This window comes from Rana temporaria, chromosome 13, assembly GCF_905171775.1.
Source record: "Rana temporaria chromosome 13, aRanTem1.1, whole genome shotgun sequence".
Taxonomy (NCBI): Eukaryota; Metazoa; Chordata; class Amphibia; order Anura; family Ranidae; genus Rana; species Rana temporaria.
This window is the reverse complement of record NC_053501.1, coordinates 23,505,423-23,532,120: the sequence shown is the minus strand read 5'-3', so window position 1 is coordinate 23,532,120 and position 26,698 is coordinate 23,505,423. Positions and strand designations below refer to the sequence as shown.

Here is a 26,698-nt window from a genome sequence, read left to right as displayed (position 1 = left end):
CAGAAGAGAGAAAGCACATTCTATGGACAAAGGTCTGTTTTAAAGGATGACTTTACTTTGAAGATAAATAAATAATGATTGCACTTTTTTTGGAGCACTGTAATATCCACAGACATCTCCCCCACTGTAATCTCCACAGACGTCTCCCCCACTGTAATATCCACAGACATCTCCCCCCACTGTAATATCCACAGACATCTCCCCACTGTAATATCCACAGACATCTCCCCCACTGTAATCTCCACAGACGTCTCCCCCACTGTAATATCCACAGACATCTCCCCCACTGTAATATCCACAGACATCTCCCCACTGTAATATCCACAGACGTCTCCCCCACTGTAATATCCACAGACGTCTCCCCCACTGTAATCCACAGACATCTCCCCCACTGCAATATCCACAGACATCTCCCCCACTGTAATATCCACAGACATCTCCCCACTGTAATATCCACAGACATCTCCCCCACTGCAATATCCACAGACATCTCCCCCACTGCAATATCCACAGACATCTCCCCCACTGTAATATCCACAGACATCTCCCCACTGTAATATCCACAGACGTCTCCCCCACTGTAATATCCACAGACGTCTCCCCCACTGTAATATCCACAGACGTCTCCCCCACTGTAATATCCACAGACGTCTCCCCCACTGTAATCTCCACAGACGTCTCCCCCACTGTAATCTCCACAGACGTCTCCCCCACTGTAATATCCACAGACGTCTCCCCCACTGTAATATCCACAGACGTCTCCCCCACTGTAATATCCACAGACGTCTCCCCCACTGTAATATCCACAGACGTCTCCCCCACTGTAATATCCACAGACCTCTCCCCCACTGTAATCTCCACAGACATCCCCCCCACTGTAATATCCACAGACATCTCCCCCACTGTAATATCCACAGACATCTCCCCCACTGTAATGTCCACAGACATCTCCCCACTGTAATATCCACAGACATCTCCCCCACTGTATAGGAAGATTAGTGCTTGCTAAGTCTTACCAGAGAAGCCGGCCGAACACAAGCAGTTGAGGCCAGGTGATGATGTCACCTAGGCCGCCGCCGGGTGGACCAAGATGGCCGCCGCTCCGGGAGCTAGGCTGAAGCCGCAGCCTTTCCTATGGCCGAGGCAGCAGCGGAGCTCTGCGGATGACGTGGTGTGCCGATCTGCATATGGTGACCCGTTCGGATCACGGATCATTTACGATCCATTGCACCACTAGTACCGATCAAAAGAACTTACGATTAATCGAGGAATTAATCTTTAATTTCCACAGCCCTAGTAAAATGCTGGCCATACATTGTACAAGAAAATTGTATAATCTCTCTTCATTTTTACCTTCAACCATGTAGCGCACAGGCCTATCTTTGACATCACAACATATAGTTTTTGCTAAATCTAAAGAAAAATTATACAATAAGATTGTATAATGTATGGCAAGCTTAGGAAAGATGTATATACATACCTATTTTCAGCCGTCTGGTCATGTGATCCGGCTCCCCTGTGTCAGCCAGCGTGGCTGCAGGGGAGACGAGGGAGTGCCAACAACGAATGGGCCTTTGAAGCCTATGGGTGACGTCATCGCTCCAGGCGTTACTAATCGCTGTCTCCTCGCTGCTGCTGGCTGACAGAGGAGGTCACGTGACCAGACCAGAGCAGCCTGAAAACAGAGTATATACGTATTTCTTACACAGGTTAAAGTGTTAGGAGGGGAAAGTTTTAAGGTTAAATTAGGTGCAAGCTGAAAATCCACTTTAAGAAGTGCACTGCACTTGAGAAATAAATGGGATATCTGAATACTATACAAGCAAAAAAAGTTATACAAACGCTAAAAAGTCTTCAAATCTGCATTACACAAGGAGAAACGAGACTAAAGTCTGGTTCACATTAATGCTGCTTGGAAATCGCACAATTGCAAAGCTGCATCTCACTGCGACTTTAAAGACATCTGTGTGGCTTCATGCACAGATGTCTATTCAAGTCGCACCTGAAAGCGCCAAAGTGCATGTACTACTTTTTCAAATCGTCGAGGCACCGCAAAGTCAGGGTTAGTATCAGGGATGGAAGCGCTCGGCTCTATGCCTACGCCTCATTTAAAGTCCCAACCATTTAGTTCTCTTCTTATACAAAGTCGGGGGTTGCATCGATTTGAACATGCCCATTGCCAACAATAAGGTGTGACTTGTCATGCATGCATTTCAAGTCGCTCCAATGTGAACGAAGGCTGATAGGCTTTAATGCAGAGGTAGGTAATCGTGGCACTCCAGCTGTGGTGAAACTACAAATCCCATCATGCCTCGGCCTCTAGGAGTCATGCCTGTAATCATGGGTCTTCAAACTACGGCCCTCCAGTTGTTCAGGAACTACAATTCCCATCATGCCTAGTCATGTCTGTGAATGTCAGTGTGCTACAATGCCTCATGGGATGTGTAGTTCTACAACAGCTGGAGGGCTGTAGTTTGAGGATCCCTGCCTGTGATTGTCAGGGTCTTGCAATGTCTCATGGGACTTGTAGTTTCAAAACAGCTGGAGGGCTGAGGTTGCCTACCCCTGCCTTAGTGCACCAGACCTCACACATACCCAAAATTAGACAACCAAACCTCTGTTATTACAAAATGTAAATGTCATGGGACAGAAATTCACATTTATTTTTGCAAAAACCCACATGCAAGACTCGTTTAGTCCCCCCCCCCCCCACAATTGTGCGGTTTATGCCATATAAACTGGCCTTAGAAAGAAGTGTACTTTACAATATTTTTACAGAAATAATGTAGGTATTTTTATTAATAAATGCATATAGTTTAAGACGCTTTGGAGAAATGTACCTTTTTAACACAGATAATCAGACAGGCCAATCACCAAGCTTCCGAGAAAGCCTTGCAATTTGCACTGAATTACAAAGTTGTGCTTTACAGAATCTGGTTTTCAAGAAGGCAAACTTTTGCATAAATTTAAAAGTATTGCTACATGTAAAAGGGAACCTTCCTCTATGTACAAAAAGTAAAATTTTAAATTTTCTTTCCCCCCCTGCAACAGAATAGATCCTTATGCGACAGTGGCTGCTCTCTCTATACTTTCTCAATGTCACTCACGGGTTTTCTCGTCATCCTCTCACTAAACAATTGATTAGAAGGATCGTTTTGCATTCAGCTTACTCATGCATACATTATATGAGATTCGGGATCATCTGCTTCCAATCATGGCAGATCCACAGCTAAATATTTTTGAAATTTTGCACAATTTGTAAGCAACCAAATTGAAAAAGGCCTAGTAATCAAGTAAGCTTTAAATATAGATGTATATATATTTATCTTAAGAAAAAAAAAAAAAAAGAAGGGGAGGGGGGTGACAATTTTCCAAGTAATTTGTTATATGCTAGCTAGCAGAACTATTAAAATCAGCCTAGGTATAAAAGACAAACTGCAGTGTGATTGTTAAGGAATAAATCGTAAAGTTTACTATCTGGAAGAGACCTAGCAACATACCCTGTATGAATGCAGAAATTACAACAAAAACAGAAAAGAAAGCGGAAGAAAGAAAAAAAAAAAAAAAAGGAATAAGCTTTTATATCCCTCAAACCATTACAGCTTATAGAGAAGGAAGTTCCTACTTCTTCAAGCTCAGTTTTAAAGTTTGTACAGGAAACTGTGAGGTCAGAATTCTAACGCAGAACAAGAGAAAAAAAAATAAAAATAAAATAAAATATGTATATTATATTTATAGAACATATTCCAGCCCATACTTCTTTGTAATTTAACAGGGTGATCGGTTAGATCAGCATAATCCTCCCGACGTTACTTTTCTTCCAAACGTATCCTCTTCGGAGGAGAAGCAACATCGTAAAACTGCGTTTAAATCTTCTAAATAGTCATTAAGATTTGTAGTTGGAGGTTAGCCACGTGAGTCCTTCGTAGAGGCCGTCCCCGCTGGTCGCACAGGAAGGCTGAACATACCAATTCCTATCCCTGATTCGGGTTAGGCCTAGTTTCTCCTGAATTTCATGGGGTTTCATGGCATCGGGAAGGTCTTGTTTATTGGCAAATATAAGGATGATGGCGTCCCTCATTTCCCTGTCGTTGATAATACGGTGAAGTTCCTGCCTAGCCTCGTCGATGCGGTCCCGGTCGGCACAATCCACGACGAAGATGAGCCCCTGCGTGCCCGTGTAATAGTGCCGCCACAAAGGCCGGATCTTGTCCTGGCCCCCCACATCCCACACGTTGAATTTGACGTTTTTGTAAGTCACGGTCTCCACGTTGAAGCCGACGGTGGGGATGGTGGTGACCGACTGGCCCAACTTCAGCTTGTACAGGATGGTGGTCTTACCGGCCGCATCCAGCCCGAGCATCAGGATCCGCATCTCCTTGTTGCCGAAAATCTTGGATAGCACCTTGCCCATGGTGGAGCATTAAACACAGCTTGGAGAAATTAAGAACTGGGTTGTACACCTATGGGGCCCGACTTCTGGAAAGTGTTCTGAAGAGGGTAAAGCACCGCTTGGCAAGGCTGTACCCAAATCTGTAAAGTCCCCCTACAGTTGTATCAAGTGCTAGTCTTGTGCTGCTTGCAACTTCCAACGTTCTGATCTTGTGATGATCAGTGCAGAGGGTGGAAGGATCCCCGAGGTCTATTAATCGGGTAGTTTGGTGGAGGTTGCTAGATACCAAACGTCCCACAGCTTGCCACAGAGGCAATATCAGGGTTCTGCTGTGTCCAGGGGATGCTCCTCGTGATGTACAAGGCTTACAGATGATATGTAGGATAACTCCAGCTTTTGGGGGGGTACAGGAGGCAACAGTGCTTGGGGTTCAGATATGGGGGCAAGAAGCAGTCCTCAGATTTCAGAGACTAAGCACTGTGGGGTTCTGTAGGTGAGGTTTGGAGGTCCTCAGGATTGCGGACAGTTCATCAGGTTAAAGGATAAACAAGATTACCCTCTGTATGGGTCCTGAAGATCAGGGTGCCACTCCAGGTCCAAGGACTCAAGGTGGTCCTCCGGGAAGGTCCAAGGGCTCAAGGTGGTCCTCCGGGAAGGTCCAAGGACCAATGGTGCTCTTTTGCGAAGGTCCAAGGACTCAAGGTGGTCCTCCGGGAAGGTCCAAGGACTCAAGGTGGTCCTCCGGGAAGGTCCAAGGACTCAAGGTGGTCCTCCGGGAAGGTCCAAGGACTCAAGGTGGTCCTCTGGGAAGGTCCAAGGACTCAAGGTGGTCCTCTGGGAAGGTCCAAGGACTCAAGGTGGTGCTCTTTTAGGAAGGTCCAAGGACCAAAGGTGCTCTTTTGGGAAGGTCCAAGGACTCGGGGTTCCCCTCCAGGAGGGTCCAATAGCTTAAGGATCTTACCCAGGAAGGTCCAATGACTTAGGGCACTCTCCTGAGAGGATTTAATGACTCAGGGTGGCCCTCAGGTAAGTTCTGTAAAGCCCCAAGGCTCAGGTTGTACTGATCCCACACCAGGTCTGGTGGCACTTAGGGGCCCCTCTGATGAGGCCTGAGGGTCCAGGACCCCTAGAGCTGCTCCTCCAGCGAGCTGTGGTGGTTGTCAGGGCTGAGGGATCTCCTCAGCTGGGAGGATAGCAGATGGTGTGTCCGGCTCCTGAATGTATGGAGCACAGTCAGTGTCCCGTATGAGAAGCACTCAGCAGGGTGTCCCTCTCAGCAGCCACATGAGAAGCTTCTCTCCCCTCAGAGCTGTGCAGGCCGCCGCCTCCTCCTCCGCTCCCCTGTGCTCTCAATCCGGCCGGATATCCCCAGTCAATGGCTTCCGGTGCTCGGACTGAGGTGGAGGTCCTCGGAGTGAAAGGAGGGTGGGGAGGAGCCTGAATCCCGGGCGCCCGCCACAGCCAGGGAGGGGCCCGCTTCCTAGTCACGCTAATGAGCCGGTGCCGGCCCCGCCCAGCCGCGCCTGCGCCCTCAACTGCTGGTGTAGCATGAAGCTCAGTAACCCGTGTAAGACGGTCCCTTACCGCTACTGCGCATGCGCTGGTTTCAGACGAAAGAAAACGAGTGCAGAGCTGCTCACAACGAATACAGCTGACTCGGATTAACCCCTCACACGCCGATCGAAGACATTGAGCTAAAAAAAAATCTAGATGACAGCAGCTGCGGGACATGGCGGGGGCTCACGGCAGACACACAGGCTGGATGGGGGCACACCTTGCATATCACAGGCTGGGCACACCATGTATATCACAGGCTGGATGGGGGCACACCATGCATATCACAGGCTGGGCACACCATGTATATCACAGGCTGGATGGGGGCACACCATGCATATCACAGGCTGGGCACACCATGCATATTACAGACTGGATGGGGGCACACCATGTATATCACAGGCTGGATGGGGGCACACCATGCATATCACAGGCTGGATGGGGGCACACCATGCATATCACAGGCTGGATGGGGGCACACCATGCATATCACAGGCTGGATGGGGGCACACCATGCATATTACAGACTGGATGGGGGCACACCATGCATATCACAGGCTGGATGAGGGCACACCATGCATATCACAGGCTGGATGGGGGCACACCATGCATATCACAGGCTGGATGGGGGCACACCATGCATATCACAGGCTGGATGGGGGCACACCATGCATATCACAGGCTGGATGGGGGCACACCATGCATATCACAGGCTGGATGGGGGCACACCATGCATATCACAGGCTGGATGGGGGCACACCATGCATATCACAGGCTGGATGGGGGCACACCATGCATATCACAGGCTGGATGGGGGCACACCATGCATATCACAGGCTGGATGGGGGCACACCATGCATATCACAGGCTGGATGGGGGCACACCATGCATATCACAGGCTGGATGAGGGCACACCATGCATATCACAGGCTGGATGGGGGCACACCATGCATATCACAGGCTGGATGGGGGCACACCATGCATATCACAGGCTGGATGGGGGCACACCATGTATATCACAGGCTGGGCACACCATGCATATCACAGGCTGGATGAGGGCACACCATGCATATCACAGGCTGGATGGGGGCACACCATGCATATCACAGGCTGGATGGGGGCACACCATGCATATCACAGGCTGGATGGGGGCACACCATGTATATCACAGGCTGGATGGGGGCACACCATGTATATCACAGGCTGGATGGGGGCACACCATGTATATCACAGGCTGGATGGGGGCACACCATGTATATCACAGGCTGGATGGGGGCACACCATGCATATCGCAGGCTGGGCACACCATGTATATCACAGGCTGGATGGGGGCACACCATGCATATCACAGGCTGGGCACACCATGTATATCACAGGTTGGATGGGGGCACACCATGCATATCACAGGCTGGATGGGGGCACACCATGTATATCACAGGCTGGGCACACCATGCATATCACAGGCTGGATGGGGGCACACCATGTATATCACAGGCTGGATGGGGGTACACCATGCATATCACAGGCTGGATGGGGGCACACCATGCATATCACAGGCTGGATGGGGGCACACCATGCATATCACAGGCTGGATGGGGGCACACCATGCATATCACAGGCTGGATGGGGGCACACCATGCATATCACAGGCTGGATGGGGGCACACCATGCATATCACAGGCTGGATGGGGACACACCATGCATATCACAGGCTGGATGGGGACACACCATGCATATCACAGGCTGGATGGGGGCACATCATGCATATCACAGGCTGGATGGGGGCACACCATGCATATCACAGGCTGGATGGGGGCACACCATGCATATCACAGGCTGGATGGGGGCACACCATGCATATCACAGGCTGGATGGGGGCACACCATGCATATCGCAGGCTGGATGGGGGCACACCATGCATATCACAGGCTGGATGGGGGCACACCATGCATATCACAGGCTGGATGAGGGCACACCATGCATATCGCAGGCTGGATGGGGGGCACACCATGCATATCACAGGCTGGATGGGGGCACACCATGCATATCACAGGCTGGATGAGGGCACACCATGCATATCACAGGCTGGATGGGGGCACACCGTGCATATCACAGGCTGGATGAGGGCACACCATGCATATCGCAGGCTGGATGGGGGGCACACCATGCATATCACAGGCTGGATGGGGGCACATCATGCATATCACAGGCTGGATGGGGGGCACACCATGCATATCACAGGCTGGATGGGGGGCACACCATGCATATCACAGGCTGGGCACACCATGCATATCACAGGCTGGATGGGGGCACACCATGTATATCACAGGCTGGATGGGGGCACACCATGCATATCACAGGCTGGATGGGGGCACACCATGCATATCACAGGCTGGATGGGGGCACACCATGCATATCACAGGCTGGATGAGGGCACACCATGCATATCGCAGGCTGGATGGGGGGCACACCATGCATATCACAGGCTGGATGGGGGCACACCATGCATATCACAGGCTGGATGAGGGCACACCATGCATATCACAGGCTGGATGGGGGCACACCGTGCATATCACAGGCTGGATGAGGGCACACCATGCATATCGCAGGCTGGATGGGGGGCACACCATGCATATCACAGGCTGGATGGGGGCACATCATGCATATCACAGGCTGGATGGGGGGCACACCATGCATATCACAGGCTGGATGGGGGGCACACCATGCATATCACAGGCTGGGCACACCATGCATATCACAGGCTGGATGGGGGCACACCATGTATATCACAGGCTGGATGGGGGCACACCATGCATATGATCACAGGCTGGATGGGGGCACACCATGCATATCACAGGCTGGATGGGGGCACACCATGCATATCACAGGCTGGATGGGGGCACACCATGCATATCACAGGCTGGATGGGGGCACACCATGCATATCACAGGCTGGATGGGGGCAGTGTTGCAAACCGTCCGTATTTCTAAGGACAGTTCGTAAAAACTGGCTCTTTTTTCCCCGTTCCTAAATGTCCGTAGTTGTGGGATTGTTCCAGTAAAAATAGCCGAGATCGGTTCGGCTTGGAACTGCGCATTGGAGATTGGAGGCAGGGGGTGATTGGAGGCAGGGGGTGATGGTGACTGCAGTGGCCCCCGCAGAGGGGGATAGAGGCAGGGGGTGTTAGTGGCACGGCAGAGGGGGATGGTGGCACATCAGTGGCCATACCCGCCATCAGTGTACAGCACGGAGAGACCCATGTCTGTCATTATAACCACAGACACTAACATTTCTCTAATAATGAAAGTCGGCAAAAGAAATAAAAGTGATATCACCAAGTGTACCTGACATGTCTAGTATAATAAAACCGCAGTCACTTATCCTCTAAAATAGAGTTTCTCAACTTATTTTTTTCAGTCGTGGCACATTTTTCAAAATGCTTTTTTTTTGGCGGGGGGGGGGGGGGGGCAGTGGACACTGACAGTAGTGGATGGTGTCATGTTTTTTTATTTTTTTTTACAATTTGTTTATTTGGTTTTACAATTTAATTTTTAGTATTTTTTTTTTCAAAATGTTTTTTGGGGGGCAAGTGGACATTGGCAGTAGAGCAGTATGTTTTTTTTTCGCAATTCTTTTTCTTCACAATAATTGGGGTGGGGGAGGGGGTAGTGGACAGTGTCAGGAGAGCCGTGGACAAGTGGCAGTTTTTTTGTTTTTATTATTTTTTTTTTACAGTTTTTTTGTTTATTATTTTTTTTTTAAGATTTTTTTTTTAGATTTTTTTTCACAGTGCTTCTGGGGAAGGGGATGTGGCAGTGGGCGGTCTCAGTAAGGCAGTGGATGGTGTCAGTCGGTTTTTATTTTTACGTATTGATTTCTTTACAATTTTATTTATTGGCTGGCTGCGCTGCTATCAATCTATCCAATCACCGCCGAGACTCAGTGAAGAAGAAGACGCCGGGGACGCGCAGAGCAGGTGAACTGGCTCAGGTATAGGATGCATTAAGGTGAAAAAACATGAACCTTTACAGCCCCTTTAATTATCAGTGAGCAAACATAAAAGTCTTTAGTCCCTGGTGATACACATCCTGATTGACTCCTTACAACTTGACTGTGAAAATTCCATCGATACTCATATTTTTGAATTGGACCCTGAGTGACCCCCTATTTTGGCTGCAATATAGGGCCCCTTCCTTTCTTTGGCTGACCATACACTCCTCCTTTCCCTTATGTATGGTGAACTGAGCACTCCATATTTTCCATCGTGATTGTGGCATTACCAACAGGATCCCCTGAAGAAGCCTTTGACGAAACACGTAGGCGATCTTTTGGTGCTATCACAGCGACTGCCGTATTTTACATGAGATTTACTTGTGGGCTATTTCACATAGGGGTCTCTTTGTAGTCTTGTGATTCATACACATGGGGGAGATACATTTAGACAGCTCTTGCATAGTTCATTGTTTTAATATGTACCGTATATACTCAAGTATAAGCCAAGTTTTTCAGCACATTTTTTTGTGCTGAAAATGCCCCCCTCGGCTTATACTCAAAGTCACCTTTTTGTGCCTGATCTCCCGGATTTTGGGGACCTGGTACTGGCCGGCCGTAGGTTTCCTGGACCCCAAACTTGGCCCCCACTCTTCCTCTACAAGTGTGCAAAGTTTCTTGGCCGGGGAGCACCGATTTTTCAAAGCCGGGCATCCTTTCCATAGACTCCCATGTTAAACGGTAATTTCTCCGGTGACTTTGGGGACCAGGTCTCGGCCGGTTGTAGGTCCCCTGGACCCGGAACTTGGCCCACATGTAGTCCCATTTTTCCTCTACAAGTGTGCAAAGTTTGTTGTCTGGGGGACCTACGGCTGGGGAGCACCGATTTTTTAAATCCGGGCACCCCTTCCATAGACTCCTATGTTAAACGTCAGTCTAGTCATGGGCACAGTGAGGCATGGGCACAGTGAGGCATGGGCACAGTGAGGCATGGGCACAGTGAGGTATGGACACAGTGAGGCATGCACATGGACAGAGTGAGGCATGCACATGGGCACAGTGAGGCATGCAGATGGACACCCTAATCTTATACTCGAGTCAATACGTTTTCCCAGTTTTTTGTGGTAAAATTAGGTGCCTTGGCTTATACTCGAGTATATACGGTAATTTTATATTTGTTAAATAACATTTAAATGTTATTAATAAATATGTGAGCAGTTTCACTTTTTTCAATTTGGGCACCTTTAACTGCTTGCCGACCATCGTACGACTATATACGTTGGCAGCATGGCACGGACAGGCAGAAGGACGTATATATACGTCCCCTTTAAGAGCGCGGCATTGTGGATGCGGGTGCGCCACCGCAAGCTCCGTGAGCCCGACCGCGGGTCCCCTGGACTCGATCTACGTGGGGATACCCGCGATCGTCTCACGGTAAGGAAGAACGGGGAGATGCTGATGTGAACAAGCATCTCCCCGCTCTGCCTAGTGACAATGACAGTGATCACCGCTTCCTGTAATCGGAAGCGGTGATCACTGTCTTTTCACGTGTAGCCCATCCCCCCTACAGTAAGAATCACTCACTAGGGCACACTTAACCCCTACAGCACCACCTAGTGGTTAAACCCTTCACTGCCAGTGTCATTTTCACAGTAACAGTGCATTTTTATAGCACTGATCGCTGTAAAAATGACAATGGGCCCAAAAATGTGTCAAAAGTGTCCGATGTGTCCCCCATAATGTCGCAGTCACGATAAAAATCGCTGATCGCCGCCATTACTAGTAAAAAAAAAAAAAAATTGTTAATAAAAATGACATAAAACTATCCCCTATTTTGTAGACATTATGGGCCAGATTCACAGAAGAAGTACGCCGGAGTATCTGCTGATACTCTGGCGTACTTTCAAATTTGCCGCGTCGTATCTTTATTTGTAATTCACAAACAAGATACGATGGCATTTGGCTAAGATCCGACTGGCGTACGCCTTCGGATCTTAGGATGCAATATTTCGGCCGCCGCTGGGTGGAGTTTGCGTCGTTTTCCAGCGTCGGGTATGCAAATTAGCTTTTACGGCGATCCACAAAGGTACGCACGTTCGTTACGTCGTCGCTAGTCGGTTTTTACCGTTGCAAATATAAGCCTGCTTTTTCATGGCTTACATTTAGACCAGCCATGTTAAAGTATGGCCGTCGTTCCCGCGTCGAATTTCAATTTTTTTTATTTTTTTGTGTAAGACGTCCGGGAATACGAAAGTACGTTACGCACGTCGCCGTTCAAAAAACACGTCGGGGCGCCGTAATTTCGTGAAAAGCACGGCGGGAAATTTCCTAACGGAGCATGCGCAGAACGTTCGGCGCGGGAATGCACCTAATTGAAATGGTACACGCCCCATTTGAATTAGGCGGGCTTGCGCCGGACGGCTTTACGTTACACCGCCGTAAGTTTACACGCAAGTGCTTGGTGAATCAGGCACTTGCGGCGGTGTAACGTAAAGACGATACGTTACGCCGCCGCAGATGTACATGAATCTGGCCCAATAACTTTTGCACAAACCGATCAATAAACGCTTATTGCGATTTGTTTTAACAAAAATATGTAGAAGAATACGTATCGGCCTAAACTGAGGAATTTTTTTTTTTTTTTATATATATTTTTGGGGATATTTATTATAGCAAAAAGTAAAAAATATTGTTTTTTTTTTTCTAAATTGTCGCTCTATTTTTGTTTATAGCGCAAAAAAATAAAAAACGCAGAGGTGCTCAAATACCGACCAAAAGAAAGCTCTATTTGTAGGACGTCAATTTTGTTTGGGAGCCACGTCGCACGACCGCGCAAAAAGTGGCCCGGTCATTTGGCTGCGTAATGGTCCGGGGCTTAAGTGGTTAAAGTCTATTTTTTCCAATTAGTCTTGGATGTGGAGCCACACACAGCGAATCACAGCTCTACATTTTTGCATAAATGTCCCATTTGCCATCACAGGAGAAGGACATCACCGCATTTGTACTCCATTGTTTACATCCTCCAGCTATATAACAAAAGGTCTGTATGGAGGTAAACAATACAGGACCCTGTGCATTGCACCCGTAACACACTAATCGTAGTTGCAATGCTCTGCAGGCTTCAATGCAAACATTTCTAAATGCATTTTTAAATGTAATTCATGTAGTTACCGTTAACAAACTAGGGCACGGATTCAGGTAGAATTGCGCATTATTTACGGAGGCGCAGGGCAACGTTTTTGCCCTGCGCCCCCGCAAATTTGCTCCGCTGCCCTTGATTCACGGAGCAGAAGCTCCGTAAATTGCGCGGGCGCGCCGGCAAAATGCTAGGGGGCGAGAATCTTTTAAATTAGGCGCGTTCCCACGCCGATCGTAGAGCGCATGCTCCGTCGGGAAACTTTCCCGACGTGCATTGCAGCAAATGACGTCGCAAGGACGTCATTTGCTTCAAAGTGAACGTGAATGGCGTCCAGCACCATTCACGATTCACTTACGCAAACTACGTAAAATTCAAATTTCGCGACGGGTATACGTAACATGGGCTGCCCCTGCTAATAGCAGGGGCAGCCTTGCGCGAAAACCGTCGTACGTAAACAACGTAAATTGCGTACGCAGGGCTCGCGCAACGTTGTGAATCGGTGTTAGTATGCAATTTGCATACTATACACTGAGCACAACGGGAACGCCACCTAGCGGCCACCTAAAGATATGCGGGCATAAGAGCCTTATGCCGCGCAGATCTTAGGCTGCAGTCGGCGTAAAGAGGTTCCTGAATCAGGAGCACTCGTTACGCCGGGGCAAGTAAGCAATTGCGCTGTGTAACCTATGGTTACACAGGCGCAATTGCTTCTTGAATCTACCCCTAGGACTATCTCTAATAATAAATACTAATAAGGGCGTTTGCAAACGCTTGCGAACAATTGTGCGCTTGCGAACGTGGACAGGATCTGGACGATTCTGCCTGCGATCCCAAAATGCTTTGCAAAACTGACACATCGAATCATGCTTGTTCAGGTGGCATTCATTTCCAATGGTATCTAAATGGGGCGCAGGGATAAATCACGCTGCAATTGTGGCAAAATGCATCGCGTGAAGCATGTCGCTCAAAAAGGAGCTGGAAACGCACCCACATTTAGGTTCCATTGAAAATGAATGGCACCTGAACAAGAGCGGTGCAGTTTGTCAGCTTTGTCCAGAATCGCAAAAATCCAGGTGTGAATGAGGCCTTATTAAGTGTGTAAGATAATGCGTAGAAAAATATATTTGTTGATTTCGTTTTTCCTTAGTGCTGCAGCTGCTTATATTCTGATTGTAGCAGAAATTCTAAATGCGAGCCACCACCTACAATCTACCAAACCATCTAAGGACATTGCTGCAGTTTTAAATTAACAGCAAAATCTAACTGGAGCGTTTGGAAGTACACAGGCTTTAATTGGTGGAGCAATGTTCAGATTTCAAAATGTATTGTCAGATCACATATTATTTCTTATGGGAGAGCGCCCTCTACCAGTAGAAGAGAGAAATACAGGTTGAGAACCAGTTTGTTGATTTGGTTAAAAGAAACCTGATCATGGGAAATTTTTTAGGCTGACAGTTTTATTCCCTCTGAAAAATGCTAGAAGTCTGGCTGTCAAGTTGATCCATTGGCTTTAGTACTTTCTGAGATACACGTGGGGTATGCCTGTACTGACCTGAAACAAGTACAAGAAGCTTGAGCTTCATTCTGATCCACCTTGCTTGTTCCATATAAGGCCTCGTACACACGACCGAACATGTTCGCTGAAACTGGTCCGGCGGACCAGTTTCCGCGAACATGTTCGGTCGTCTGTACGGCCGACCGGACAATTTTCCGGTGGATCGGCCAGGTTTCCAGCGGACAAATGTTTCTTAGCATGCTAAGAAACATGTCCGCTGGAAGCCTGTCTGTCGGACATGTTCGGTCGTCTGTACGACTCACCGGACATGTCCGCTCGGCCGAAAGCCCTCGCATGCGTCAAAGTGATTCGACGCATGCGTGGAAGCATTGACCTTCCAGGGTCGCGTAGAAACGCTTGTTGCGCTAGACGCTTGAATCAAGCGTTTCCATTCGTTTCTATGGGAGTACAAACGTTCAAAACGCCCAAATCAGCCCGATTCGCGGTCCAGAACTTGTTTGAGCTTCAGGCGTTCGGCTTCAGGCGTTTTGGAGTGGAGATGTGAACCATCTCCATTGAGAATAATGTATTTTTTCCCCTCTAGCGTTTTATAGCTTCAGGCTACAAAACGCTCAGGTGTGAATGCAGCCTAAAAGAGATTCTCTGTAGATAGCAGTGTAAGGCCACGTACACACGATCGGTCCATCCAATGAGAATGGTCTGATTGACCGTTTTCATCAGTCCAAACCGATCGTGTGTGGGCCCCATCGGTTAGTTAACCTTCGATTCAAAAAATAGGAACTTGCTTTAAAATTGAACCGATGGACGCCTAACCGATAGGTCAAAACCAATCGTAAGTATGCAAAAGCATCGGTTAAAAACCCACGCATGCTCAGAATCAAGTCGACGCATGCTTGGAAGCATTGAACTTCGTTTTTTTCAGCACGTCGTTGTGTTTTACGTCACCGCGTTCTGACACGATTGGTTAATTAACCGATGGTGTGTAGGCGCAACGGACCATCAGTCAGCTTCATCAGTTAACCGATGACAACGGTCCTTCAGACCGTTCTCATTGGATGGACTGATCGTGTGTACGAGGCCTAAAAATCTGAATTTGATCTGGTATTGGTCTCTTGACTACCAGTATATAATAAGCCCATATCTCTGAGATCTTCTTTTCAACAAATACATAAAATATATAAAGCTGTCTATGCATCTTTATTTTAAAATACCAATATTTATCTAATATTTTTTATGAACTCATTAGTACATAGACTTTTTTCAATAGTCTTGTTACATTGGACAGTTAGTTGGTATAGTAAAGTCATTGCATAAAAAATAAAAGTTTATTTCTTCATCGTTCCTGAGATTGTTCTGGGCCGCAGTCTACATACTGCCCCTCCCATGGGTCGTAGAGAGCCTGTGTCATTAATCTTGAAGCTTTGTCCTTCCACCAACTCAAACTCGAATCTCTGCAGGAGCTTGGCCATTACCACCTTCGCTTCCATCTGTATAAAGAAATACAGATAATCAGTTTGCAGACTGAATGAACAGGAAGTGTTCTGTAAAGAGGCTCCCTGTTCATTCACACACTGAAGCATTGCAAACACAGGGAGGGGCACAGGGGGATTGGTACCAGAAATTGTGCTGCTCTGGGCCACCCTGTTGAACTTATAGGGCCTGGGCCCAGTACAGAAGAGCAGCTACTACCACCTTATCCGCAGCCACGCTCAAGCCTTTTCGGCAAATTACCAGAGCTGAGCACGTGTGGGAGGAGATAAGACCCTGTGTAAACTCCGGCATGAGGCTCCAACAAGAATGAGAGCCATGGGTCCAACAAGCCAGGGGAACAGCGGGAGAGTGAGGGGAAGGTAAGTATCAGTAACCGGGGGATAACAAGATATAAAGAGAACTTGTCACTCTGTCCTCCAGTTGTGTATACTGTGTGTCTCTAGGCAGACTCTAGGCATATACTCCGGGCATTTTTTCCACATTGTTATTTGATAAACTAAAATATCATACCTGCGCAAAGACTTGTCCAATACAAGAACGTGGCCCAAGTGAAAATGGGAAATACGTAAAATATGGCCTGTTTGGAGAAAGAGAAATTACTCACTTCATGTGCCAAACATTTTTTTTTTCCAACATTTTTTTTTTACCTTTACAACCCCTTTAATTTAAAAAAATAAACAACAATATTCTTCCCACAAGATGCTCCAGGCAGATTCCCCTGTGGTTCAGGTAAATGGGGGGCAGTTTGAGGGTGGGGGTTGGGGAATGCGACCATGTTTCATGTTCCAGCTCAAATACTGTATATTGGTTTAATATGAAACATGGTCCAAGACTTTACGTTTGACCATCCACTAAAAGATTAATCTGCATGGAGACAGAGATATTCTTCATATGCCCGATGACAGGTTGCATACTATTTAGGTGGACTATTGCAACCTAACCAGATGTAAATATTATTATTTCAAGATATTTTCCTATTTGTGGCCGTAAAAAACAAGGGGCTAGATTCAGAGAGAGTTACGCCGGCGTATCAGTAGATACGCCGTTGTAACTCTGAATCTACGCCGTCGTGAATTTAAGCGTATTCTGGAAACCAGATACGCTTAAATTAGGCTAAGATACGAGCGACGTAAGTCTCTTACGCCGTCGTATCTTAGTTGCATATTTACGCTGGCCGCTAGGTGGCGCTTCCGTCGTTTTCGGCGTAGAATATGCAAATTACCTAGATACGCCGATTCACAAATGTATGTACGCCCGGCGCTATTTTTTTACGTCGTTTACGTTAGGGTTTTTCGGCGTAAGGTAACTCCTGCTATTAGGAGGCGTACGCAATAAGTATGGCCGTCGTTCCCGCGTCGAAATTTGAAAATTTTACGTCGTTTGCGTAACTCATCCGTGAATGGGGCTGGACGTAATTTACGTTCACGTCGAAACCAATGACGTCCTTGCGGCGTACTTTGGAGCAATGCACACTGGGAAATTCCACGGACGGCACATGCGCCTTTCAGGAAAAACGTCAATCACGTTGAGTCACCAATAATTAACATAAAACACGCCCCCTCATTTGAATCAGGTGCGCTTACGCCGGCCCCATTTACGCTACGCCGCCGTAACTTAGGAGGCAAGTACTTTGTGAATACAGCACTTGCCTCTCTGACTTACGGCGGCGTAGCGTAAATACGATACGCTGTAACAATGCGCGAAGCTACCTGAATCTAGCCCAAGGAAACTACACTACATGGGAGTCTCCAGACTCTGGCCTCATCCCTTGATTTTCCTACTCTATTTTTTTTCCAAGATCAGCAACGATACCCCATTTTTTATGGTTGCCTGCATTGGCTCTTATACTGCCGGGAACATCCACCATCTTTAAAAAGAAAAGCATTGGAAATCATTAGAATTGGAGACTTTTAGGTGCTACTATTGCCCTAAGGCAAGAATGGAATAGAAAATGTAGGTTTAGATGTCTAACAAAAAGAAAACCCAAAACATATCGAAAAGGCTTTATGATGCCATTTACATCCAGCAATAAGGCAACGCTGATATATGTGTTACATGTTATTGATGTCTGCTGTCTAGACCAATGGTCTCCAAACTGCGACCCATTGGCTGGATGTGGCCTTTTTTCTTTATTTGGCCATTGGGTCACTATTACTCTCTTTGATATGAGACACTATTCTACTAACACCAACAATGCAACACCATTCCTTCCACTGACACCAATGATGGGGCCCTATTCCTCCCAAAAAAACAATAATGGGATGATGAAGCACTATTCCTCCCACTGACATCAATGATGGGGCACTCTTCTTCCCACTGACACCAATGATTCCTCCCACTGATACCAATGATTGGTCACTATTCCTTCCACTGACACCAATGATAGGGCACTATTCCTCCCACTGATACCAATTATGGGGCAATATTCTTCCCACTAATTCCAATGATGGAGCAATGCTCCCTCCACTGATACCAATGATGGGGCACTATTCCTTCCACTGACACCAATGATGGGCACTAATCCCTCCCCTGGCACCAATGATGGGCACTATTCCTCCCACTGATACCAATGATGGGCACTAATCCCTCCCCTGGCACCAATGATGGGCACTATTCCTCCCACTGATACCAATGGTGGGAAACTATTCCTTCCACTGATACCAATGGTGGGCCACCATTCCTCCCACTAATACCATTGATGGGGCACTGCTCCTTCCACTGATACCAATGATGGAGCATTTTTCCTCCCACTAATACCAATGATGGGGCACTGTTCCCTCCACTGATATCAATGATGGGACACTATTCCTTCCACCACCAATAATTGGGCACTATTTCTCCCACTAATACCAATGATGGGGCACTATTCTTTGCATTGATACCAATTATGGGGGACTATTCCTTCCACTGACACCAATGATGGGGCACTATTCTTCCCACTAATACCAATGATGGGGCCCTCTACTGATACCAATGATGGGACACTATTCCTTCCATTGACACAATGATAGAGTACTATTCTTACCACTAACACCAATGGCGGGGCGCTATTTCTTCCACTGATACCAATTATGAGACACTATTCCTCCCACTAGTACCAGTGACGGAGCATTATTCCTTTCACTGATACCAATGATGGGGCGCTATTCCTCTTTCTATTGACCACATATCAACCACAAGCCTGAGGCATGGTTTACTCCCTGCGATGTCGGGACATTTCTACTCCCACTGGTCACAGTCTGGACCCCACAAAGTTTAAAGAACAATCGACTGACCCTTTGCTTAAAAAGCATGGAGACTCCTGGTTTAGACTGTAACCAATTGGCTATTTCCAATGTATCACAAAGGTAACAATTAGCACAGATAAGAAAAAACAATTACTTGGGGGCATCCGGGTGAAATCGATCTGGGTTGAAAACAAGGGGATCTGGGTAAAACTGCTCCATCCTTCCCATGATGTAGGAGTTAAACTGTTTAAAGAACAACAGAAGATACAAGTTTATTTCATAAAACAAATTGGTCAAACCTTGTTTCAGTACATTCCATATTTTTACGAGGGGCATTGATTTTAGAACATTGCAATACTCAATGAACATCACTCACTAAGCTGAGATATAAGATATTTTATACAGTAAACGTGTCAGTGGCTCTTTTCCACCATTTACAAAAATCGAATTTTTATAACAGCTTTCCTGTAAAATCGTTTTCTTTATCATACATTACGGGCAGGGCCGGCGCTAGCGCAAGGCAACAATGGCCCTTGCCTTACGGAGCCAGCGCCGCCAGGGGAACAGGGCGGAAATTTCAGGGAAGATCCGAGACGTTTGCGTGGGGTGCAGTTCACCCAGGCGCCACAGAGGTGAGGGCGCTCAAGCGCTCACTGCTCCCCTCCATCCTCCTGCTCCTTGTCGGCGTCTCTCCAAGCCAGTCACCGTAGGCCAGATTCATGAACAATGGTGCAGATTTGCACCGGCGTGGTGCATCATTTTTAGACTACACCGGTCCAGCGCGGAGAGGCAGTTAGGTGATTCAAGAAACTTTTTTTGTCTACGATGCCCCAGCGGGGCGGATTTTAGACGGCGTAAGGCGGGGTAAGGCCAAATGGGAGTCACCCTATGCTAATGAAGTGCAGACCGTGGCGCAGGGGTCACGCCGGGGCGCATCTTAGACCACACATGCTCAGTGACATCCAGGGGTAAATGCCCCAATCTGCACATGCTCAGAACTGCGCCCTGGCGTGACCCCTGAGCTACGCCGGCCCACTACCAACGCCCAGTCCAGGTCCAATCAGCCCAGACTTCCGCCCTGCAGGTGCAAATGTACTGAAGCTTTTTTTTCCCAAGCTAGGTCACTTGATGTGTTGTCCAGCAAGTGTTGTTGCTCAGCTTGTCTGTAACGCTGCTGCTTTAGCTGCTCTCCAGCTGACCTGTGCAAGTCTGGTGCAAAGTTACCCCTGCTTTTATGAGGGGTAACTTGGCGCCGGAAATTTCAGTTCCGCGCACCGGGAGTAGCCTGCGCCGGTCAAGCTTAGGTTGATGAATCGGCCCAAAAACCTAATTTGCATATTTAAAACACAAAAACCATGGCCGCGCCAGATCCGACCAGCGTAAATCTGCGCCAACGCCGCGCCGGCGTGGAAATGTTACACCGAGGCGATGAAGTCTATTTGGAGGCGTAATCTGGGTCTCTGGGTACGGCGCAAATCTGCACTTATGCAGCGCATCTCCCAAAAAAACGGTGTAAGTGCTACATGAATCTGCCCCCGTGTCACGATATTCTTCTCCACCCGGGCGGTGCGGCTCCACACATTCCTCAGGCTCTCCTCACAGTAAGGACAGCTCTTAGCTTTCATAGCAGCAATCATTCTTGCTAACATTTTGCAACAGAGTCAGATAGTTTGATTTGGGAGCTGACCTGTTGGCTCAAAAATCTTCAGTGGAGTAAAGCAGAGAGGTACTGAACAGCAAATGCACTTCATTTACAATGATTTTGCACCATTTATAAAAACAGCATTTCCAACTTATGTTTTTGATATTACACATCATTCTGCACTGAAAATTGCTAGGTATGGTCTGTTGTGGAGAAAGTTATTGAATCTAAAGCCATTAACCACTTCCCGACCGCCGCATGTATATGTACGTCCACAGAATGGCACGTACAGGCAAATGGGCGTACAGGTACGTCCTTTCCTTCTAGCGGGTGGGGGGCCCGATCGGGACCCCCCCCCCCCCGCTACATGCGGCGGTCGGATTCCCGCGGGGAGCGATCCGGGACGACGGCGCGGCTATTCGTTTATAGCCGCTCCGTCGCGATCGCTCCCCGGAGCTAAAGAACGGGGAGAGCCGTATGTAAACACGGCTTCCCCGTGCTTCACTATGGCGCTGCATCGATCGAGTGATCCCTTTTATAGGGAGACACAATCGATGACGTCAGACCTACAGCCACACCCCCCTACAGTTGTAAACACACACTAGGTGAACACTAACTCCTACAGCGCCCCCCTGTGGTTAACTCCCAAACTGCAACTGTCATTTTCACAATAAACAATGCAATTTAAGTGCATTTTTTGCTGTGAAAATGACAATGGTCCCAAAAATGTGTCAAAATTGTCCGAGGTGTCCGCCATAATGTCGCAGTCACGAAAAAAATCGCTGATCGCCGCCATTAGTAGTAAAAAAAAAAAAATAATAAAAATGCAATAAAACTATCCCCTATTTTGTAAACGCTATAAATTTTGCGCAAACCAATCGATAAACGCCTATTGCGATTTTTTTTACCAAAAATAGGTAGAAGAATACGTATCGGCCTAAACTGAGGAAAAATATTTTTTTTATATATGTTTTTGGGGGATATTTATTATAGCAAAAAGTAAAAAAATATTGCATTTTTTTAAAAATTGTCGCTCTATTTTTGTTTATAGCGCAAAAAATAAAAACCGCAGAGGTGATCAAATACCACCAAAAGAAAGCTCTATTTGTGGGGAAAAAAGGACGCCAATTGTGTTTGGGAGCCACGTCGCACGACCGCGCAATTGTCTGTTAAAGCGACGCAGTGCCGAATCGCAAAACCTGGCCTGGGCATTTAGCTGCCTAAAGGTCCGGGCTTAAGTGGTTAAAGCTGTGGAAAAGCACCACAAATGTATACAAACATCAAATACATATACTCATTAGCTGTGTCAATCATTTTTTGCAGTACAAAATACATAGTGTGGAAATGTTTCTTGTTAGAATTGTTGAAATATTTATAAAAGAAAGGACATAGCTGTCTTTATAAATTCTGATGTCCCTTACAATAAAATCCACAGTAATCTGCAAATCTGTCAAATTATCTGCAATCATACCACCCACTGCCAGAAAAAAACTTGTATAAGGGGTGGTTTGTCCTGGGGGGCAGCAGTGTGGGTGGGGCTGCCGCTGCAGGCGGCATCTGAAGGACGAGTCCACGCCGCGCTCACCACACAGGCCGGACACACGTACGCAGAGCCGCCGCCGTGACTTACAAGGCTTCAGAAACAGGTAAGGGGGACCTGTTTTAAAGTTGCCCCTTAAAACAGGGTTGGGGTGGGGTGGGCAGCAAAATGCACCTTCGCCTTAGTTGTCAAAAATCCTTGCACCTAAGTCAGTGGACACGGTGAGGGTTTGGATCTTACCATCAGTGATGAATTAGCAGGAATTCTCACGCCCTCTATAACGGTTTCTTCTTCTAGCGCACGTGACGTACCTGGAGCAGTAGGGTAGAGTCTTAAACTTTCCTTCAAGACCTAGAGAAGATACATATTAAATCTGAAGTTTGCAGTATCATTGCAACTACGTAGCAAATCCAGGTGGATTATACCTTGTTTTTTTCAGGACAAAGTATTCTTTCACATGGTGGTAAATGGCAATGAATACCTTTTTATATATATTTTTTTATCAAATGAAAACTGGACCAAAATAGTATAAAAAAAATAAAAAAACTTAAAAAAAAAAAAAATTCAACTGTATATTTCTTGCCATTACTAAAAAATAAAAATAAAAAAAAATTCTCCTATTACTTATGTTTGTGGCAATACCAGATATGTGTACAGTGTATATTATTTGTTGTTTGCATCCATAGTAGGTCCCAGGAACAATAGTGCACATTTTCTTTTATTTATTTATATATTAACACACTGGCACTAAATAAAAAAAAAATGTCTTTAGTTTTAAAAAAAACAGTGGCCCAGATTCAGGTAGATTGGAGCAATATTTGCGTGGGCAAAGGGCAAAGATTTTTCTCTGCGCCCACGCAAATATTTGGATTTGCCCGCGATTCACGGAGCAGTAGCTCCGTAAATTGCGCGGGCGCTATGCTAATTAGCCCTGCGTAAGGGCGCCTAATGTAAATGATCCCGCCGGGGGCGGGAATCATTTAAATTAGGCGCGCTCCCGCGCCGAGCGAACAGCGCATGCTCCGTCGGGAAACTTTCCCGACGTGCATTGCGGCAAATGACGTCGCAAGGACGTCATTTGCTTCTAAGTGAACGTGAATGGCGTCCAGCGCCAATCACGAATCACTTACGTAAACGACGTGAAATTTAAATTTCACGAGCGGGAAGGGCGGCTATACTTTACCATTGGCTGCCCCTACTATGAGAAGGAGCAGCCTTACGCTAAAGTCGCCGTACAAAAACTCCGTACCTTGCCTGCGCAGGGCCCGGGCAACTTTTGTGAATCGGTGGTAGTATGCAATTTGCATACTATACGCCTAAAACAATGGCCGCGCCCCCTAGCGGCCAACGCAAGAATGCAGCCTGAGATATGAAGGCATAAGGAGGCTTATGTCTGTCATATCCTAGGCTGCAGTCCGCGTAGCGATGTTCCTGAATCAGGGGCATTCGCTACGCGGGAGCAAAACAGCTATTGCGCCGCGCAACCTATGGTTGCGCGGGCGCAATAGCTTCTTGAATCTGGGCCAGTGACATTTGACCCCTGACATTTGAATCCAACCTTCACCCTGACAGTAGCCCAGATCAAGCACGATCTATTTTATCTTATATTGATCTATTTTTTTATTTATTTTTCTCTGGCTAGAAGAAAAATATGCAATGTACACTATTAGCTGGATTCACGTAGATGAGCCTAACGTTTGGCAGGCGTAGCGTATCTCATATACGCTACGCCGCCGTAAGTTAGGGAGGCAAGTGCTGTATTCACAAAGCACTTGCGTCCTAAGTTACGGCGGCGTAGCGTAAATGTGCCAGCCTAAGCGCGCCTAATTCAAATTGTGAAGAGGTGGGCGTGTTTTATGCGGTTTTATTCGTTTTGAACAAACGGCGCATGCGCCGTCCGTGGACATATCCTAGTGCGCATGCTCCAAATTAAGCCGCAAAGACTTATTGGTTTCGACGTGAACGTAAATTACGCCCAGCCCCATTCACGGACGACTTACGCAAACGACGTAAAATTTTAAAAATTTGACGCGGTTCCGACGTCCATACTTAACATTGGCTGCACCATCTTTTTGGTGGAATAACTTTAGGCCTGAAAACGCCTTACGTAAACGGCGTATCTTTACTGCGACGGGCAAGCGTACGTTCGTGAATAGGCGTATCTCGCTGATTTCCGCATTCTAGGCGTAAATCAGCGTACACGCCCCTAGCGGCCGGCCTAAATAGACAGCTAAGATACGACGGCGCCCGCGGTCGTATCTTAGCTAGATTTAAGTGTATCTCAATTTGAGAATACACTTAAATATACGACGGCACAGATTCAGAGTTACGCCGGCGTATCTACTGATACGCCGGCGTAACTCTCTCTGAATCTGGCCATATATTACCAAAAGTATTGGGACACCTGTCTTTACACACTTTTATGGCATTCCAGTCTTAGTCCGTAGGGTTCAATATTGGGTTGGTCCACCCTTTGCAGCTATAACAGCTTCACCTCTTCTGGGAAGGCTGTCCACAAGGTTTAGGAGTGTGTCTATGGCAATGTTTGACCATTCTTCCAGAAGCGCATTTGTGAGGTCAGGCACTGATGTGGATGAGAAGGCATGGATCGCAGTCGGGTTGAGGCAGGCCAGTCAAGTTCCTCCACCCCAAACTCGCTCATCTAAGTCTTTATGGATTTTGCTTTCTGCACTGGTCCAAATCATTCAGTGGAAGGGGGGGGGGGATTATGGTGTGGGGTTGTTTTTTCAGAGGTTGGGCTTGGCCCCTTAGTTCCAGTGAAGGGAAATCTTAAGACGCCAGCAAACCAAGATATCTTGGACAATTTCATGCTCCCTACATTGTGGGAACAGTGCACAATGCAAGGTCCATAAAGACATGGATGAGCAAGTTTGGGGAGGAGGAACTTGACTGGCCTGCACAGAGTCCTGACTTCAATTTGATAGAACACCTTTGGGAGGAATTAGAGTGGAGACTACAAGCCAACATCAGTTTCTGACCTCACAAATTCTTCTGGAAGAATGGTCAAACATTCCCATAGACACACTCCTAAGCCTTGTGGACAGCCTTCCCTTTCCCATATACATATCAGAGGCGTAACTATAGGGGGCTCAAATTGCAACCCAGCCCCATACTTCAGGGGGCCCATGCGGCCCATGTTTAGTTTTACCCCTGGATAGGAGGGGTCAGGGGTGGTGGGCGCAGCATATAGTGGAACCAATGTCCTTCATTTTACTCCTGCAGCAGCTGAAAGCCAGCTTCTCCTCCTCTCCCTCCTGCCAGTTATCAGCGACTGCAGGAGGAAAATTAAGGGCATTGGTTCCTCTATATGCTGCCCCATGCATCCCCTCTTATTCAGGTTAATTGTTTCCTGCTGCCTCCAGGCCCCTATGTGCTCCCCCTCCCCTCCCCTGCTGCTGGCTTCCCTCTTCCCCTCTCTCGCCAGCTGCTGCAGGGGATTCTTTCAGGATGAAGAGTGAGGGAAGGGGCTGGTAAATTACATATCTTCCTATTTGCCTTTTTTAAATGGACACCATGAGTAAACAGTACCAATCGCTTGTGTGTCCATTCATAAGTGAATGCGCTTTGGTGATTAAAGAGGCTTTTAAATATAGAGCAACCTGTAAAATGGACTGTTTTTGCAGCTACCTGAGACAAATATTGCAGTTTCCCAAGATCATCGTACTCGAGGTCTCTTTTGGAACCAATAACTTCATCCACTTCATCCTGAGCCCTGGAAGGTAAACCGAGATGGTTGTTTAATCTGTATCATATTTAACCAATGTACTGTGAGCTTTGCACTTTTCACTTTGTTTATATACATTTTATAGTGTTTTTGAGGATTTATTCATAAAATTATTTATTGGTTCAATAATAAATATACTGGGGCAGATCCACATACATCTGCGTGGGCGCAGCGTATGTGAGATACGCTACGCCGCTGTAACTTACTTTGACATTCTTTGAATCCTCAAAGAATTTGCGCCGTAAGTGACGGCGGCGTAGTGTATCTCTCGCGGCGTAAGGGCGCGGAATTCAAATGCGGCGAGTAGGGGGCGTGTTTCATTTAAATGAAGCGCGTCCCCGCGCTGAACGAACTGCGCATGCCCCGTCCTTCAAAACTACCAGGGTGCATTGCTTGAAATGACGTCGCAAGGACGTCATTGTTTTCGACGTGAACGTAAATTGCGTCCAGCCCCATTCACG

The 26,698-nt window shown here is 47.2% G+C and overlaps 2 protein-coding genes across 3 annotated transcripts in view; both read right to left on the bottom strand.

The window, feature by feature from the left end:
- Positions 1 to 2,769: 2,769 nt before the first annotated feature.
- Positions 2,770 to 5,008, bottom strand: ARF6 (ADP ribosylation factor 6). The gene has a single exon (XM_040333690.1). The coding sequence runs from the start codon at positions 4,412 to 4,414 to the stop codon at positions 3,887 to 3,889; it is 528 nt and encodes a 175-aa protein (XP_040189624.1). The 5' UTR covers positions 4,415 to 5,008; the 3' UTR covers positions 2,770 to 3,886.
- A 10,762-nt stretch (positions 5,009 to 15,770) lies between these two features.
- Positions 15,771 to 26,698, bottom strand: part of LOC120920898 (cholesterol 24-hydroxylase-like) — a 34,317-nt gene continuing 23,389 nt past the window's right edge. For both annotated transcript variants that reach the window (XM_040333314.1, XM_040333315.1), the window contains 5 exons: positions 26,141 to 26,225; positions 22,733 to 22,843; positions 19,465 to 19,553; positions 16,594 to 16,660; positions 15,771 to 16,079 (listed from right to left, as the gene is read on the bottom strand). In XM_040333314.1, the coding sequence (XP_040189248.1) occupies positions 15,918 to 16,079; positions 16,594 to 16,660; positions 19,465 to 19,553; positions 22,733 to 22,843; positions 26,141 to 26,225 (514 nt within the window). In that variant the 3' untranslated portion in view covers positions 15,771 to 15,917. The remainder of the gene's footprint in view (positions 16,080 to 16,593; positions 16,661 to 19,464; positions 19,554 to 22,732; positions 22,844 to 26,140; positions 26,226 to 26,698) is intronic.